The sequence below is a fragment of the Vanessa cardui genome, chromosome 12, assembly GCF_905220365.1.
Source record: "Vanessa cardui chromosome 12, ilVanCard2.1, whole genome shotgun sequence".
In the NCBI taxonomy this organism is placed as follows: Eukaryota; Metazoa; Arthropoda; class Insecta; order Lepidoptera; family Nymphalidae; genus Vanessa; species Vanessa cardui.
This window is the reverse complement of record NC_061134.1, coordinates 8679854-8699223: the sequence shown is the minus strand read 5'-3', so window position 1 is coordinate 8699223 and position 19370 is coordinate 8679854. Positions and strand designations below refer to the sequence as shown.

The following is a 19370-nucleotide window of genomic DNA, read 5'->3' as shown; positions in this document are numbered from 1 at the left end:
TGCTAAGATGGTTAACATAACAGTTAGCCCGCACAAAGAATTAAAGTAAGCATTGCTTATAATTTCGAATGAGTTTTTTGATTTTTGAAATTTAACACTGTAAGGAAACAAGCCGAGAAGCGATGTTACGATGTATAATGGTTTGATGATATCTTCCATGTGAACAATTCGTTTAACACGTGCTTTTAAATGAAAGTATCTTTCAAACATTTTTTGCATTTTGAAAAAGTAAAAAAATATTTGCATGGACATGAAACATGCGTCTAAGCAATTCACTTTATAGAACGCTACAAGTTATCGGTTGCGCCAGTACATTAGGATATTGCTATTTGTTATCTAACAAAGAAACTATCATCATAAAATTAAAAATTCATATTTAACGCGTGTCAGAAGTTACTATACAACCGTCATTAAGTTTCTGTCGACGTGATTTTCTGTCGATATGTCGCTGTAACTACTAGATATTAGATGTGTTTTGTTCGTACTATATCATTTTAAGAAATAATTTAATGGCTATTATTATAACTGTTTCATTGTTACTCATCTAAAAAATTAACAACATAAATAATATTTAATTCTAGGAAATATACATATTGTTTTTGAATTGAAACTTTTTTTAAGCACATTTATAAATCATAGCTGAAAACCAGAAGAAACGACAAATTACTCTATCCATCAAAATTTGACGCACACGTAAAATTTCAAAACCAAATTTAATGTACAATGTAATTTTTTATAAGTAAAATAATATATTACAAAATTAAAAAAAAATGTTTACGAGATATTTGTGGAACATGGGTAAAGAATATCTACGAGTGACCAAAACAAGGGTAACACAAAATTGTCTCGTGGAACAGAAACTTGCCTCAAACAGGATACGTCCTTATAGCACTTGTCCCGCTGGAATGAAGGTCACAATTTGTGGAGCTGCGGGATGTACCGGTATTCTAAATTCCATTATTTTGGTGTTATATATACCACAAAACTGCTTAATGTACACGCACTAAGAAGTAAAGCATGAAGTTAGCAAATAACCACTAATAAATATCATTAAATTTGCATACTACAGCTTTTATTACTCGAAATCCACGCTTTTATTCTAAACAAGTACATATGTATTACTACCAACATAGATTGAACATATAAATACACCTAGTTTAAAAATTCTATAGACATACTGTACTTTAAAAACTAAGAGATTGTTTTTTGTGAGTTGTATCGTATGATTTACATATAATAACTGTGTATGTATAGTAAGTTATAGCAAGTTTGCAAATATAGTATAGGAGTGCTATTGTAACTTGGAAGTTAGGGCCACGTTCATTTTACTATGTCTTATGTTTCCTTGCAAAGGGATGGGAAGGAGTTTCGACAGTTTTTAGGTGAGATAAAAAAAATGGCCGAAATTAAAATTATTTGAAAAAACGCGGAAAACCGCACGATTGCCGAGGTTAGCACGGATGTGTACATTTAGAACCTTTGAAATTGCAGCTAAACATTTGAAGAGTTATTAGTTTGAAAAATAAACATTAAATAAACCAAATAAATACCTATTTATTTTTTCATTTTGCTTCGGGGTTGGCCAATCCTTACTTCTTATATTAGGGGGTAAAAAGTTAGCGAAAATTGTCCCTTACTAGTCTTTATTTTGTCTTTATGTTTACAGGTCAACCCTTAGCATTGCTTTTAAAACAATGCCCATTATTAGATGAGATATCTTTGTACGATATCTGCGCTACTTGTGGTTATGGCATGGAACTAAGTCACGTCGATACTAAGTGCAAAGTGTCTTCATTTTCTGGACGTCACATGCTTTGCGATGCTCTTAAGGTACTCTTTGAATGTTATTTTGAAAAGAATGACACAAATCGGCGTACTAACGTTGTTTTATTTATTTATTTATTTATTTATTAATGACCATCAACAGTCACTACACTTACACATGCTATACATAAAAACGTATTAATATTACTAATAAAGTGTGCGACTCTTTAAGACGGCCACAACATCCATTCTTAGCTACAATACTGAAGTATGTTTTTTACTAAAATAAATTTATAATATTAAAATAACAGAGATTAACTATTGGGTTGGCAACTAAGTGATTGCCAATTTTGTGGATAGGTGGACTTTAGGCTTTTTTTGTTTTGTGAAAGTGGTCAAAGCACCTAACCTATATTTTTTTCTAATTGTTTAGACTTCTCACTTTTATTTAGTAAATATATATATATATATAGATTAGTGCCTTAGTTTTGTTTTTATCCCAATTAAAAAATAGAAGAACAGGACGTGCATTTAAAACATTTTATCGTATTACTTCCGAAAAGGCAAGAACGCCTCGCAAGCACAAAAGAAGTTATATGCCGTATACGGAAATGGAGCCTTGAAAGAAAGGCAGTGTCGAAATTGGTTTGCCAGAATTCGTTCTGGTGATTTTTCATCGGAAAATGCTTAACGATCTGGCTGCCCAGTCGAAGTCGATGGTACCCATATCAGAGCCATTATCGATTCAGATTGCACAACATGTCGTGATATTGCACAGAAACTCAATGTATCGCACACATGCATTAAAAAGGTTTGAATATATCAAAAACTCGTTTTATGGAAAGATTTCAAATTTTCCTTCTTGTTTGAAATCGGCAATCACTTCGTTGCCAACCCTATACATTTCATTTCAAAAATAAATTAATACTTATTATTATTAAGGAGTACAGTAATATAATTCATCGCGTTAATAACGTACAACAAAATTAGTTCCATAAAAATTTTAAAATAATTAGTTAATTCTGTTTTAATTAAATACATTAATATTTTAGGGCGCAAGAGTAGTCGTAATTGTTGCAAGAGATCAATGTGATACCTTCGAAAACAATGCACCGATCATTACAGAAATTACTTTGCAAATTTGTAATACTTGTCCTGACGTAAGTTTAAAGATTATTAGGATTTAATACTACTAAAGGGTATAAATAATGATAAATATGTCTTTGTAGGCTTTTACAATTGTAGCAACTGAGCCCATAGAAAGCCTGGTTCCACTGGTCAGTGAAATACAAAGACTGCGTAGCATATACAACCCGCGATTGCTTCTGGGTTGTGTGGAGTTGAACTGTGTTCGAGCAAATACTGTGTTGGCGAATTTTATGCGAGTACCACCGGAATCGGTTCGCGTACCCGTCATTGGTGGAGCTACGCCTAAAACGATGGTTCCCGTACTTTCAGCTGCTGTTCATCCATGTACCTTGTCACAGGAACAGGTTAATTTTAAAACAAAAGTTATACATTATTAACTTATAATATATTTATGACTATTTATTATCATTCTATTTTCATTCTAACAGACTGAATGTGTGACGTCATCTATAATGAGCGGAAACGAGGCAGTGTGCGCAGCTAAGTGCTCCTGTACTGAAACTGCATGTCTCGCGGGCGCATACGCTCTGGCAAGAAATACAATTAACGTCGTTAAGGGTCTGCAAGGTGGAAGGAATATCATACAATGTGCATATGTAGACAGTCTCGGCACTTGCGCTCCGGATTGTCAATTCTTTGCAAGCGAAGTAAGAATAAGTTTAACTTCAGTACATCGACTTAATATGAAAGAAATATTAAGGAGAAATTGTGCGTTTCCAATTTCAGGTGATTTTAGGACCTTCTGGAATCGAGAAAAATTTAGGTATTCCGGAACTATCCAAATTTGAGAACTGTCTTCTATGCAATTGCTTGCCATACGTTCGTAACGAGATAGCTCGCGCTATATGGCTGGTAAGATCGCGTTTCTTGGATTATTGAAAAACAATTTAAATAACTTTAAACTTGGAGTACAAATTCGCAGAAGTATTATGATGACATTAATTGTGATTTGCTTAACAGGTATATACAATGTGCCATCAATGTTGCTGTTCCACCTGTGTGGCTCATCCAGGCACATGCTTCACGCCACCCATCGTCCCATGTGTACCGCCAACTAACTGGACTTGCGACTGTCCTGATACATGCCGAGACGAATACCTAGCTTCCGTAAGTATATTATGGAGTTAAATGTTTATCTATTTATTACATTTCATGAATGAAGATATATCTACATGTTTTTTTTTTGTGGCGTAATAATTCCTTAATAGTGAAAATTACACAAAATCAGTATTTGGTCTGTCTGTGTTTTTGTGTATGGCAGCTGCATAATTTTTAACCAAAATAGTTATCACTAAGCTATACATTGAATGAGAATGAGAGCCTAGATGGCTCAGTGGTTAGAACGCGCGCATCTTAACCGATGATTGCGGGTTCGAACCCAGGCAAGCACCACTAAATATTCATGTGCTTAAGTTGTTTATAATTCATCTTGTGCTCGGCGGTGAAAGAAAACATCGTGAGAAAATCTGCATGTGTCTAATTTCATAGAAATTCTCTGCCACATATGTATTCCACCAACATGGATTGGAACAGCGTGGTGGCATATGTTCCAAACCTTCTCCTCAGAGGAAGGGAGGCCTTAGCCCAGCAGTGGAAAATTTACAGGCTGTTGTTGTTGTATACATTGAATAATACAATCTGCTAAATATGATAGTTGCATTCTTTACTATAGATATGCCGTGAAATGACCTGCAAATGTGGAAGTACAGAACTGTGCTGGAGACCGCGGGAGGCGGACTACAATGCTGCGCGCGCTGCTAACTTGACACATCAAATGCCATTAAAAGGTCTTTCGTGTAATGTTTGCAACGTACCCAGAAGTGTACGAATCGATAAAGAACTGAGAAACAGATTCAAAGACTCGTAAATCTTCAAACCAGTAAAATACATGAAACACATTCGGTATCGACATATTTTTTATTGTAATTCGCCAAATTGGGCTTTGTTGTATTTGTGAAGAGTTCCACAACTGTAAACGTAGTGTGTTTGCTATACAAGTAACACTTCAAAATATGTAAATTAAAAAAATAAGCATTGCACATTATAAGCTGTAATTTATTTAATATTTTTATGAATAAAACAAAACAAAATTGGAAATCATATATATTTTAAATAATGTCATGATAAAATCATGAATGAAAAAAACTTCTAATTTTGCTTTGAACATCTCCAACTTTGCCTTTGACGCTATCGAAAAAATTCGTCAGAGCATCACTGTTTTTCATTACAGATTGCTTCTCTGTATTAGGCGTTTGCTCTCTTCCAGTTGGGCAGATTTCATTGGCAGTGGATTTAGATTTCCCTAAGCCTTTCTGTGAATTTTCTTCATTGTTAGCGAATTATTTCAAATCATCTTATTATAAAACGTAAAACTAACATACCCTTGATATATTGACATTGATTCCAGATGGTTGATTCACACATTTCAATGATTTCTATAATTTTAAACCAATTTATTAAAAAAAATTAGAAGTTGTATATTAGGCAACAAAATATTATTTAAGATATACCTTTGGTAAGCATATAGTGATTCCAGAGGGACCCTTAAGAGGTGCCATATTTTTGAAGCAGGGACCAATAGAGGCTTTACGGCTTAATATACATACATCACTCGATTTTCCCTCTACTCCCTATATTACATAATAATTTAAAAGCTTAATGAAACGTTTATGTTAATTAGTTAATCACCATAGTTAATATTATAATAATAATATGAGGCTTCGACACATTATATTTACCATAACAATATTCTCGTCCCAAGATATTTCTTTCTTTTCTTCCGAAGATGACTTTACCTGGAATATTAATACATAATAAAATAATATTTTTTCGTATTCCGTCAATAGCCCTTTGAAGATACCAAAATTAATCAATTGAAACCTACCACTTACTTAACGCAAAATATGGCTCATTCAAATCATCATCATCATCTCAAAAGTTTTTCTTTTTATTATTTACTACTTACACATAGTACGTACTTTACGCAGTTTTTTATGAGAATACGTTAAATTAATTAATATAAAATAATTATTTAAAAGATCTTATTTACAAAATAAATATTTAATGGTTTGAATCAAATAACAGTTTTATAATGAACGTATATGTCTATATTATATTAATAAACTGCTAATACATTTGTAATTTTATATAAATTAAAAACCATAACATGATAACACTCAGATAAGTTACACACTTCTATATCTACAACACAAATTACAATACATATTCAATCACTATTTTGCTCTAGACGAGGGGAAATCACGCATCCATTGCAAATTTAGAAGTGGACGGCGATATAATAAAATTAATTTTATTGATAATTTTATGTACACAGTTTCGCACACGCACCAGGTTCACGTCTTATAGTATTTATAATTCTAGCTAGCCATTCCGAGACAACAAGAAATCCGATTATAAAGACACATTAGCGTTCGTGTTCTCATTTATAACTTAATCATAGATGCTATTTAAGATTCTAAACTGACGGCTGAAATGGCGAGCTAATATAACATTTTTTTTAGATAGATACATTAGTAGTATTGACATAAACGGGAACGAAGGCGGCATATTCAAATGCCCTGACCGAAGGCGCGATGCGTCGAAATATTGTCTTCGGAAGGAGCCTCGTAAGAGACTCCACAACAGAAGAACTGTCGCACCATTCGAGAGACGCGCGAAGCCCGCGAGTCGCTGCGCGGCAGCCCGCCCGCCTCCTCGTCATCCGACTACAACAGAAACAACATGATACGCGATGTTAGACAATCTGAACCAACATTTTTCTTACAATGTTAACAGGTACATTTCAGAATAAAGTACAGTAATTATAGTAAGGGCTGCCGCGCATCAACAATGTCAAATGTTTTCATTCGTGGTATACATAGATGTATGGAGTTTAGGATATTACCCAATCGGAGTGTTTCTTTGCGACTTCCGGCGTCTGTAACTCTTCTATCTCCTCTGTTATGCTGCCATCCTCGACTTTCATGGTCGCTTCTTTTTCACTATCAATAATACCTGACGTTGTAGATTGGATATCAGGTATGGGTTGAACTAAAGGTGTAACGGGTCCATGGGGGGTTTTCTAAAATCCAATAAAGAAGAAAAAGTTTAAAATCATATTTGGCCGATATAATTGTATTTATTTCAAAAAAATATAAATAAATATACATATCCAAGTAAGAACTATATCTATTATTTTACTACACATTGGCTATGGCATTTCGCTATTAGGCAAAAATTTGAGTGTGAAGTAAGTCCGAAAAACAACTGCGAAGTATTTTATCGTGAGCTGTAAACACGAATATGAATATAAAGTAATGCAGAAATAGTTCTAAATAAATGTAAGACAGCATAATAATTTACGTATAAAACAAAGTCTTTTACTGCTATCTGGCCTGTATGCTTAGATCTTTAAAATTACGCAACGGATTTTGATGAGGATTTTTTTAATAGACAGAGTGACTCGAGAGAAAGGGTTTTGTATGTAATACATGAACAATGTAGTAATGAAACACTGATATTTTTATAAGTTTCTAATGTGATATCGTAAATAAACAAATTCTTATTTAGTATAAGTACTGTACCCGTGCGATGCCGGGGTGAGTCGCTAGTATGTATATATATTTGGTTGTTGTTTTGTCAAACAAGTCGTTATTGCCGAAACAGTGTACCATAAATACAATAATATATGATACTTTATTTCTATTACCCATTACGACGACGAGAAATTAAAAAAAATGGTTACCATTATCACCTAAACAAAAATAAAAATATTTATATTTGTAATATTAATAAAATACGGTAACATTATTAGGACCGTGTTATGCACAATTGCTTGGTATTTTTGGAGTGTCATCCCAACTAGGTTACTACGTGAAATTAATTACCGAAACCATAACAATACCTAATATAGTACTGAAAAATACCGGGAGCATCAGATAACAAAAGGCGTCAAAAAGGGGGTTGGAACTTATTATAGAAGTGTGATCTATGTATATATACGCAGACGAAGCCTACTTCCATATACGTTTCGAGGATAACGCAATATCCTTTAGGTCTCTTTTGTGAAATTATATTTTATTATGCAATAAAATATAAAAATACTAATTGTTGCCTTGCTTGCGTAAAAACTGGATACACGTTTACGTGTTTTTCATCCCTTAGGGTAGAATATTCAGATACACTTAAATACGTATCTACTCATATTTAATCAGTATCCCAAAAGTAAATTTATATATTTCTAACTTTAAAAATTACGAACTTCCATACAAAGTATCAAACGCTATTTCAACCCCTTATGGGTAGAATTCTCAATATTCCTTCCTTACAGGATTTCTACTCAATAAAACGATCCTACTTACTACATGGCCCTAACGTTAATACTTTACGCTCGACGATGATCAGTCAGGACATAGTATTTTATATATGTATATATAACGTAAGCGTAACATTAGGATATAGAATGCAATGGTTGTAGCTTACAGCAATTTCATCGTGACAACCTTTTAAAGATCTTGAAAAAAAAATGTGAGATATGATAGATAAATAAATAAAATAAATAAACGTGTATAGGCGTTTGTGACTTTTGGAGGCAAATACCTGACACCTTATGTCAGGTTTTTGCCCTATGGGACTATCATAAAATAATACTTATAAAGCAAAATTATACTTATAAAATGTAATCTTGATCTAAGGATAAGTAATGTTGTTTAAAACAAGCTAATATTTTATAAGAGTTATTTATATAAATGTTAATGTTACCTTTCTATCGTGCTCCGTAGATTGTAAGATAATAGATTCAGGTGAGTGTTCCCGCCTCTCCGTGTTTGACGTTAATATTTTAGCAATACCTTGCTTTTCTTTGTCATAAGAAACTATGAAAAGAAAAAACGCAATCAAAATTAAGCTTGATACAAAATTCTATATTTTTTTTTTTTGAGGTAAATGTCACTAATATATGAAAATTATTTGGAACCTTCTTCATATTCCTTTCTCTTCTTGAGCTCACTTTCATTAGAAGTGCAATCTTCAGTAAAATATTTCATTTCCTCAGCAACAGCTGTTTAATAAAAACAAATACCATTATATTTTTATTTACTTTTATTTATGAGAACATTATTATTTTCAAGTTCAAACTAATTATATACTAAAATAAGCGCAGTTAATTTAAATTCAATTAAACTACATTTTGAATGGATATGAATGTCGTAATTTAAATATATTTACAAGGTACGATAGGAGCTCTGGGACGTTTCTGGTGAAAGTCAGTATTGTCTTGCAACTCATTGGGCCTGTAGGGCTGCTTTAACCGACCACCTGGCGTCTTTTCTACCATCATTACAGAGCCTTCGATGGCGCTCCCGCCACTCTTTTTCTCTTGTTCCGACATTAGTAAAACTCAAACATCCATTCGTTTGATACACTCACTTTTTTGTCACAAAAAAAATGATATCAATTTTTAATTATTATAAAATGGATATCAATTTTTAGAAAAGTTCAATTATTGCTTAAACGTCACGCTTTGTAATTTTGACATTTAACTAACTTGTTTTTTTCTTATCTTCTAATTTTAAAATATGATTTTTATTCAATTCACTTTTGTATTACAAAAATAATAATACACACATGTCTCGATAATTTAGAAAATACAACTAAAAATAATTTACCTCTCTTATCTGTAACAATATTTTCTACGACGAGTTATAAAAACAAAAAAGTTTTTGTATTTTTTTTAATTGAAAGAAACAGGACGAATTATGTCAATATTACGTTAAGAATCAAAATGAAGAAGAAGATGACGTAAAATTTTCTAGTCTATTCAAAATTAACGTTTTGTGTACGATATTCGCAGGCTTACGATAATAAAATAACTATGCTCGGGAAAAAGAGAATAAAATGTGATGGAAAATAAAAAGTCTCCATCAAATAAAAAATTAATATCTATTCAAGAAGAAAAATTAATACGTCAAGTCGATTACGATTCTATTGCGGAATCTTCAACTCGTTCACCTAAAAAGTTATTTCTCGGTAAAAACTTTATTTCTTAAATTTCATAAATACCATATACATACTTTTAAATTCAATATGCTATTTTTTTGTAGAAATATTTCAAAAAGGATCCTCTTGTAAGAATCCATCTCAAAAAGTACTCGTGTCTATAAAACCAAAGTCCCCAGCGATCAAAACTTTATTTTTAGCTGAAAAGAATAAATTCCAATCAAAGAAGGTAAGGTATACTATTAGGTATATTTTTATTTTAGGTATAATTATTAAATTGAATGATATTTATTTAAAATTTCAAATCCTGTTCATAAAATCATAACAAAAAATAACAGCATAATAAATATTACAGCATTCGACTAAAGCGGGTTCACGGCTTGCTTTAGGAGATTATTCATCGCTTACAACTCGTAAGTATCCACTTTAAATCATCATACTTACGTTATTTGTTTATATATTTATATCTAAACATTAAATTGTATTTTATTTTAGATTACAGCGATAATGATTCGAACACATTGAATTCTTCTGAATCTATAAACTACTTGTACAGAAATCGTACAAGAAGCGAAATTATACCTAATAGGGTTTCAACGACTACGACAAGGGAGGATAGTACCACAGGAATTTCAAAATGTATAAACACTGACTCTTCATCTGAATGTCCTCCTTTCTATAAGAACCATTCTAAGCAACGTTTTACCGAAAAATGCTATATTTATACCCAACCACAATTTACCATGACCATACCCAAAGTATCAAAAACGTTTCAAAATAATAATAGAAGATCGAACAAAGCTGATATTGGTACTTTTGTAGTAACTAATTCCTCTTCTCAAGATATATTAACCTCGACCGAAAACATAAATAATTTAAATAAAAGACTAGAACAACTGGAAAGGAAAGTTTTCAGACAGCAAATGTTATTCCGTTCTATTGATCCTAACATTTCATTGTCTTCGTCAGATGAAGATTCCAAAGCTCGCACAATGAAAAAGTCATCAAGCCACGGGCGACCTGGATGTAGCTATGTAGAATATAGTCAAATACCTGAAACGTCAGCATTCCAGAGATATTCTCAGCAGCCTGCTCCTTTATCCGCCAGTAAAGCTACAACCATTCAAAAAGAACACAATTCGGAGCAATATGGTCGCGATTTTACTTTGTATGATGGCATTACAGCAAGAGGTAGACGTCAATGTGCATCCGTCCCTTGCAAAAGAGACGATGGACCGAGAATAGCTGCAGACAGAGTTCACAAAATAAGACACAAACTTAATCCAGTCCGAGATTATAGACTTATGGATACGGTCCATTATTTGGCTCAAGGTGAATTTGCTCCACGCGATGACGGAATAAAATTGACACCTTCTCGAGAAGCAGTCTTGAGTGATATAATATGGGAAGATGTTTGTCGTACTCACTGGCCCAATACTAGACTAGCACGTCGGCTTGCTCACTCGGACAGATACGGACCAAAATCAGAATTGCAGCGTTTAATAGATAGCCTACTGAGAGAACGAGTAGCTCATGTCGAAAGACGAAGACGACGACACTACAGAATTGTTAAATTAAACCACCGTCACGAAAATTGCAGACCCATGGGTAAAACTGGAGATATAATAGTTGCTAGTCACAAGAATAAGCCATGTAATGACGATAATGATATAGTTCATGGCCATACATATACAAGAGTTTCAATGCAAGAAGGGCGACATAAGAAGGTTTTAAATCCTGGTAAGACGCATAAAAGTCATGATCGCGTTCTTCAATCTGAAATAAGACAAAGGACACAATTTAGACAAGAAGAATGTTCACCCGGACCTAGTTATTCAACACGCCATTCCCGAACAAACAGAGAACCTACATGTTGCTATCATACATCAAGTCCATCAAATCAAATGGGTAGCTCGAAACTAGCATCTAATTCTACACGAGGAAGTATTATGCAAGACCTAACAAGCGATAGCAGTAACACTAATGGCAAACTTCGTCAAAAGAATCCTCGCTTAGTAGTTAAAAAAAATTCCTCCCGAAGGAAATATAAAAGCGAAGAACCTAACCTTGAACATTATATTTTGCTACCAACTTTGGTAGTGAAAACTCCATCTAACATGAAGCGACAAAAGAAATTCAATGAACTATATCATCGAATACTTAATGTACAGTTTAACAAAGGTAAGAATTATTTAACACAAAATATTACTAGGTTAAATCGGACCCATGGCCTAGATATTTTGTATATCTTATTACTTGTTTATTTTCAGCCAAAGCTGTTAATAAGGAAAAAGAAGATTTAAATAGTAATCAAAATAAAACAGGGTATGGTGTTAATATCAAAGATGCAGTACCAAATAGCGAAGAGAGTATTAAGAAAAATAACTTCTGAAACAGTTTTGTTTTTAATGCTTTTTTATTGTCATTTATAATATTTGTTTCCAAATTCGCGTAAAGAGAAAATAAGACGACCTTTTTTAGTCTCTAGTTACCGCTTCTTTGCATTATTTGCATCGTAAGAATAATTTTGGAAAATGCACATGACGATTATAATGTCGAACCGAATAAATTATTACTAATTTAAATAATACGAAAGTGTGGATGTAGTTTTATTATATCTGCAACTTTAAGTGTTTGTAAAGCATTTATCATAATTTGGAATTTTATTACCCATTATTGACATTTGTATTATTTTAAATTAAAGAAATAAAATTTTATGGAAACATAAGTACCATATATTATTGTACAAACATTTTCCAATACTCTTGTATATGCGACAATCAGTCGCACAAATTACCTACTTCCCTACACGATGATTACTCAGTTTGATGTAACGTGGCCTTATTTCCACGACGTAGACAAACAATGGAGCTTACACCCCGTGTAGCGAGTTAAGTATTAATTAGTTTCAAAGAGTCGCATACCATACTCATTAATAACATCAACTTCTTTGAATCGCGATCTTTTTTATTAAATATTGCCGTATCATGGACAGCGATACCGTAAAGTTCCTATTCGCCGACAGTTAAATTGCTATCGAGTCAGTGTATGATTAATACGTTTTCCTTTAAAGTAAAAAAACTTATATATATATATATATAATATCTTAGTGTAATGTTTCTGATTAAGTAATTGTTATTTTCATTCAAAAACGGTACTTGCTTTTCGCTAGATATGTAATAGGATTTGCCTTAGATGTTTTATTTCTATTTTAAATAATAAAATACAGAAAATTTATAGCTTACAGCATCAACAAAAACGGGTTTTCACCTCAATTACATAGATATTTTATCATCCTTATATTAAAACATTCTTTTAGGTTCGTTCGTACATTACTGTTATCACAAGGATTTGATAATCAATTCGTTATCCTCGATTCACAAGTAGGAAACGTCGTTTTACTATGCGTTTGAATTGAAGATGAATTTTAACAGTCACATCTATACTGTCTAACAAGTAACAATAGTATACATACTATGTATACTACATATGTTTTAGTCAGTATGCATGTACCTTAAAGATTATGGCTTGTTGTATAATTTATTTGAAATGATCGCAAATAGTGAAATTACATTTTTATTGTGAAAACATCTGTCGAAACACATCTTCAAAATTGTAAAAAGAAACCAAAACTATTCAGACAATATATTCAGAAAATCGTATAAAAATATTACACATTCTTAAATAATCAGTAACACAAACCTATTAGGAAGTGTGTACCTATTGTAGGTGATTCTAGTTAAGTTTATATATATATAATTTTCTGCCTTGCCTTTTACTTTAGTACCTTGGCGTTACTTCCATATAGTGCAGCGTTAAAGTAAGCCTTATAAAACATTAAAAAACAATAATATATTAACAAAATAAAAACTTCGAAATATATAACAGATGTACCCTAGTTTCTTTAAGTAGATAATAGTTATTGTTGTGACTTAGAACATTCGATGGCACACTAAGTGATGTCAGTAGGACGGGCCGGTAAATATTTGATAAGGAACATTTTCGATCGTTCGTGCCAACCGGCTATAAAATCGATTGATGTTTGCCTACATAGTTTTAAATGACCATGTTTTATGTTAACGCTAGACACCTAATTGCCGCTTAAATTGGTTAGGAACCTGATAGCAATAGATGCAATGTTTTTTTTAATGACGCCAGTGAAAATCAATAAACAAAACATATTTAAAGATACACTGAAATTTCTTTGAACACTTTTAATGTTAATTATAATTAAAATGTTATTTTTCGTTTGTCCTTGATATTTAGACGTAGTTATCTAGTGCCTACATTCAGTGTTATTATAATATGGTTTGTGTTGCTGTGTTATTTTTATGTACGTATGTATAAATTTTATTAATAATCTATGAACACGTTACCTAAGCTATACATTTTATATACTTACTGAAATAGGGTATGAGGTGAATATAAAAAACAATAATGATTGTTGTCTGTATTAATATAAAAATTAATATTAATGCAAAGTAATATTGATATTAGAAAATAATGGACAATGTAAATAAAACTTTACTTTCGCGAATCGAGAAGAAAAATGGACTATTTGTACACAACAGCCCGCCAAAATGTAAGTTGGTATTTTGTCTATTTCCTACATATTTTACATTTTGAAAAAAGGAACCCAAAAATCATTGTCCCTATGTCTATTTATCCTGAAAGACCCGATTGTTATTATACAGCTTTAACGTTGATAATTAATAGAGCTGTTTAAAAATCAAACATATAAATCTACGCAATCAAAAGATATAGTGGTTTATGACAAATTTTGCATACATTTTCAAAGGGAATCGAAGCACATCAGCTACGTTCCGTTATCTTATTTTACATTAATACTAAAATTATCTTTAATTATACTTCAAAAGGATTGTAATGTAACCAAGAGTGATGACAAACAAACTAGCGAGAAAGTTAAATGTTTCGCCTGTTGGAACAAGTTCGCGTGCTGTTAGCCGTGACACGTCTGTAGCGCGGCTCTGGTGTTAGGGAGTGTTGTCATAGAATTATTTTAATTTATTAAATCTATTAAAGTAATATCAACTAATTGTTTAATTAATTACATGTTTTCAAATAACTTATATTTTAATAGTCTAATATTTTTTTGGATACTCTGTGAAAAACGACAAAATTAATTTATGTTTTGATTACTTTTCACGCTACATTATTAAAGTATAATTATTTTATTTTACACCTTTTTTTTAATTAGTAATCATTGAATATATGAGCATAATTAATATTAAACAAACAAATGGTTAGATAGTATCAAACGTCGTGTTCAACAATTCATCTTTGTCGTTTAAACTTGAACTTTACCTAAGTTATAACGACGTTTTCCGTTGACGATATGAGCTATTCATAGAAATATTACTCTTTAATATGAGCTTTATGTCATTGATATAAGAACTATGGAATAACTAGGTCTCTATTGATACCTATAAGCCACATTATGTTACTGATACGCTAGCGAGTGATACGGGTTTTAATGACCCGCACCTCGTGATAGGGAAATATGAGTAGAGTTAAACGGTATATCTAATACACATATAAAATATAGTAAACGGAAAAGTAATAAGCCTATCGAATGAGCTATCCGGATTAGCTCGGGTGTGTGACAAATTCAATCATACATAATTTTTTAAATTTAGCCGTTTACGCAGCAGAATATGTCAAAAGAAAAGTTTCGCCCAGTTTTTTCATGAACACTCCGCTCCGCTCGTAATTATATATAGCTCGTCGCCTTCCTTGATAATTTAGCTATGTATTACTGAAATAATTAGTCAAATTGGACCAGTAGTTCCTTACATTAGCGCGATCAACCAAACAAATAAACTTCAGCTTTTTAATATTAGTTTAGATATACGTGAATAATAATTAACATTCATATAAGAAAGAATCAAAATTTATGAATGAGAAAATACAAATTAGTAGAGATATAATGAATATTATATCTATCTATGGTATAGCCTTAGCTTCCAAAAAGTCTCGAAATTAAAAATGTATTAGATTATTCGTATTGGTTTTATTTTTAATCATATAAAAGGGCACGTACTACCCAGCCGTATAAAGATTTATCGTAAAATATGGAAACGTCACTCATTAGGCGTGTTAAATCATTTTTATAGTACCCACTTCGCGGTCAGCTAACATAATTAATGACAAAATTATGCATCATTTGAATAGGAGCAAGAAAAAAAATGCTATGTAGACGTGACCTTAGCGTGATGTCGCGTGAAAAGCATATTGCATAAAGCACACGAGCACTTATTTAAAAAGTCCATCCAAATCACAGGAAAGCAGGCTATGTAAACTTTAGAAAATTACCGTGAAATTTTGCACCATTTCCTTTTCATACGCGGACTGTCTTCTTTAACGTGTGAGTGGAACTATTAATATATTTCTATTTATTAAAGGTATGAGATTTTTGATGTTGATTAATAAAGTTAGGTATATCATTACAATTTGAATATCTAACTGCTCTTAACTAACCTAACCTTTAAGTACTGCAGCTGTAATAAAAGCAAAAAAAAAAACGTAACATACAAATATATTATTTTTATTTTACTTTTTAGATATTATAAAAAATATGTTTCGATAATAAGCTGTGTAAATTCATAATTCATTTTTAGCATTAACAGCCGTGAAATATTACATTTAATTTTAAAATTATTTTTTTCATATGATTTACAGACAATTATATTTTTTTTCTAAAAAATTAAGCACTAATTCTTATTCCCAAACTTTTTTTAAAATTAAAAGCCAAAAGGCAAGATTCTGAAAGACGTTAACATTAACCAATGATTGCGGGTTCAAGGACAGCACAGCAATCACGATGAATATTTCATATTTTTAATTTGTGTTAATAATAATCCATCTTGTTCTTCTCATATATTTAGTAAACATATAGAAGAACTAGCTGTATGTGTTTAATTTAGGTAAATGAAATCATTTCAAAAAGGAAGAGAGACCAAGGTCTCGAGGCGAGGGCATTGTGAAATTTACACCCTTTTACTTCACTTCCTTTTTTAATGTTAAACCAAAACCTTTTAATATAATTGATAGGAGGACGGTCAAATGGCGGTAAGTCCAGTATGTATATGCTGAATTGTTGGTAAGTATTCACTACTGGTCACGAGCTATAGCGCTGTTAAATAATATTAGCCATTTCGCCTCCAATCTGCAATTTATTATGAAGCAAAATCTAGGGCAAGATATAAGATGCTTTTTAATGAGGTAAATATGACGACTTAATCGCGACCGAAGTCGCATTCAGTAACTAGGATTGCATATATAATATATTTTATTATATATAAAAATATATTTTATTGTTTTAACTTTTGTTTAGGGTATAGCAAAAACTTGATAAATATATTTTCTTCCTCAACATCGAGGTAAAAAATAAAACTGTAAAAGTCAGGCTTACGTTAATGATTACAAACGAAGGAGGTTCGATGGCCATCGATTATTTGCCTGGAACGTGGAAGCCATTACAGACATTTTCTTATACAATGATATTGTTTACATTTTTAAAACGATAACAACCTATGTTGAATTAAAGAACTAGAACTCCCAACTTTTATTAAATTATAAATATTTTACTCTTTTATATACTCTCTAGAGTAGTAATAATCAAAAAAAAATGTATTGTATGTATTAAAGAAGACATAGATACAAATTATGTCAAAACAGAATTCACTATAACACGCATGATATCCGTTGAAAATATTTCATAAATTACAAAATACCTATATATGTAAACAAATAAATTAAAGGTGTGTGTTTAACACACATTTAAATTTAAAAAATGTAAGTGTTATGAAATAAAAAAAACTGGAAGTAACATAAGCTTGATTATTTAGTAGTAGTTAGTTCACCAACCAAATTATGACATAAAGATGTGTGAAAAATCTGACGCCAATATAATATTATAATAGGCTGTAGTATTAATAACACAAGCACAAGTACTATTCAATATACACATAATACTTATTTCAATAGAACAATTTTGAAATGTATACCTATATTAATTTTGTAATATAGGTATCGTCTGTACGATAAAATGTTTCGAGACATTTGGCAACAATTATATGCGTCCTGTCTATAACATTCAAATTAAATAATTTTTAATTTTTACTATTATAAAATTAATTGTCTTAATGGACGAACAAACCGCTTAGCCGTTATAAGTAGAGCCTCCTCCTAGAGTCAACCTTAAGTAGAAATACAATCTAAGTAATCTTTATTTTTTATTTCTTTCTTGATGGGGCTATGTACAAAATTGTCTGGGTAGGTTAGGTTAGATACCCACTCATGATATTTTACAGCAGTCAGCAGTATTCAATATTATTCCAGTTTATAGGGATATAACATCTTAGTACCCAAAATTAGTGGCGAATTGGTGATGAAAGGAGTAGTTAATATTTCTTACAGCGTAATTGTATTTTCTGTATAAATATAAAACATCTGTGTAGTTATTTCCGTCAATCTTTATAAAAAAATGATATATAAAACATTACACTCGTTTACTCAGAACTTAAAACTTATTAACATACATTATCTGCCATAACCCATACATTATTAAAGTTATTCTGGTATTTCTCCGGGCGATACATATATGGATGTAAACTTAAATTGAATGTTACAATTTCAATCATGACAATCGGTTATAACCATACTTCATAAAATATTCATATAACAGAACAAATCAATAGCCAGCCTAGTTTAAAGTTATAGCACAAATCATGTACAATAAACATCGTATAAAACATCAGCGAAGGTCACATAAGATTGACGACATAGAAACACTGTAGGTCAATATAAATAATTTCACTTGAAAAAACCTCATAAACAATACGTTGAATTTGCATAAAAATCCGTACAAAACGGGCGCCGTATAAGTGGTTTGACATTAAATTACTCACTACGCAATTCTGTTAGCAGCTTTATGTAAGTTCATGTGTATCGCCTTAAGGTCGAAGGCGGCGACTCCGCTACCGGCTGTTAAAGAATAAATCGTACAATCTCCCATCACGAAGTGACTAACTCATGCGATCTTCAAAAACAGGGTGTATTTTAAAGACAAAAAGGTCAAAATTAAAATCATCATTTAACAAGCTTAATACATTTTAAATTGAAATTGAAAACAAATAGACGCATTTATTTAACTATAACTACGCAAATTGTATATTTATTTCTATATTTTAAGACTGCATGAACTCAATTACGTAAAATTTTATTAAATTTACGTCACTATTTGTATCTTAAATTTCAACTAATATTATGAAGAGGTAAAGTTTGTTTGTTTGTATTTAGGAAATAATCTCCGGAACTTTTTTATTCATAAAAAACATTAACAAAATCACTGGTAGAAGATTACCTTAAATTTGCGTATTTATGCATATAAATTCTATCAAATATCATAAATCATATCTTATGACTCTCGAATACAATAT

The 19370-nt window shown here is 31.5% G+C and overlaps 3 protein-coding genes across 3 annotated transcripts; 2 read left to right on the top strand and 1 right to left on the bottom strand.

Annotated features, from left to right (window-relative positions):
* The first annotated feature begins 693 nt into the window (after nt 1-693).
* LOC124534363 (malate dehydrogenase, mitochondrial-like) lies at nt 694-4947 on the top strand. The gene is made up of 8 exons (XM_047110160.1): nt 694-942; nt 1667-1830; nt 2817-2924; nt 2994-3257; nt 3342-3560; nt 3640-3765; nt 3874-4020; nt 4586-4947. Exons 1-8 carry the CDS (start codon nt 771-773, stop codon nt 4778-4780), a joined length of 1395 nt encoding a protein of 464 aa, XP_046966116.1. The 5' UTR covers nt 694-770; the 3' UTR covers nt 4781-4947.
* Nucleotides 4948-6084: 1137 nt separating this feature from the next.
* LOC124534433 lies at nt 6085-9420 on the bottom strand. Its single transcript, XM_047110308.1, has 5 exons — nt 9139-9420; nt 8888-8971; nt 8674-8786; nt 6818-6994; nt 6085-6638 (listed from the first exon to the last, which is right to left on the bottom strand). Exons 1-5 carry the CDS (start codon nt 9299-9301, stop codon nt 6483-6485), a joined length of 693 nt encoding a protein of 230 aa, XP_046966264.1. The 5' UTR covers nt 9302-9420; the 3' UTR covers nt 6085-6482.
* A 279-nt stretch (nt 9421-9699) lies between these two features.
* On the top strand, nt 9700-12576 carry LOC124534371. The gene is made up of 5 exons (XM_047110174.1): nt 9700-9939; nt 10014-10138; nt 10265-10322; nt 10405-12090; nt 12180-12576. The coding sequence occupies exons 1-5, from the start codon at nt 9813-9815 to the stop codon at nt 12299-12301; spliced, it is 2118 nt and encodes a 705-aa protein (XP_046966130.1). The 5' UTR covers nt 9700-9812; the 3' UTR covers nt 12302-12576.
* Nucleotides 12577-19370: the final 6794 nt, after the last annotated feature.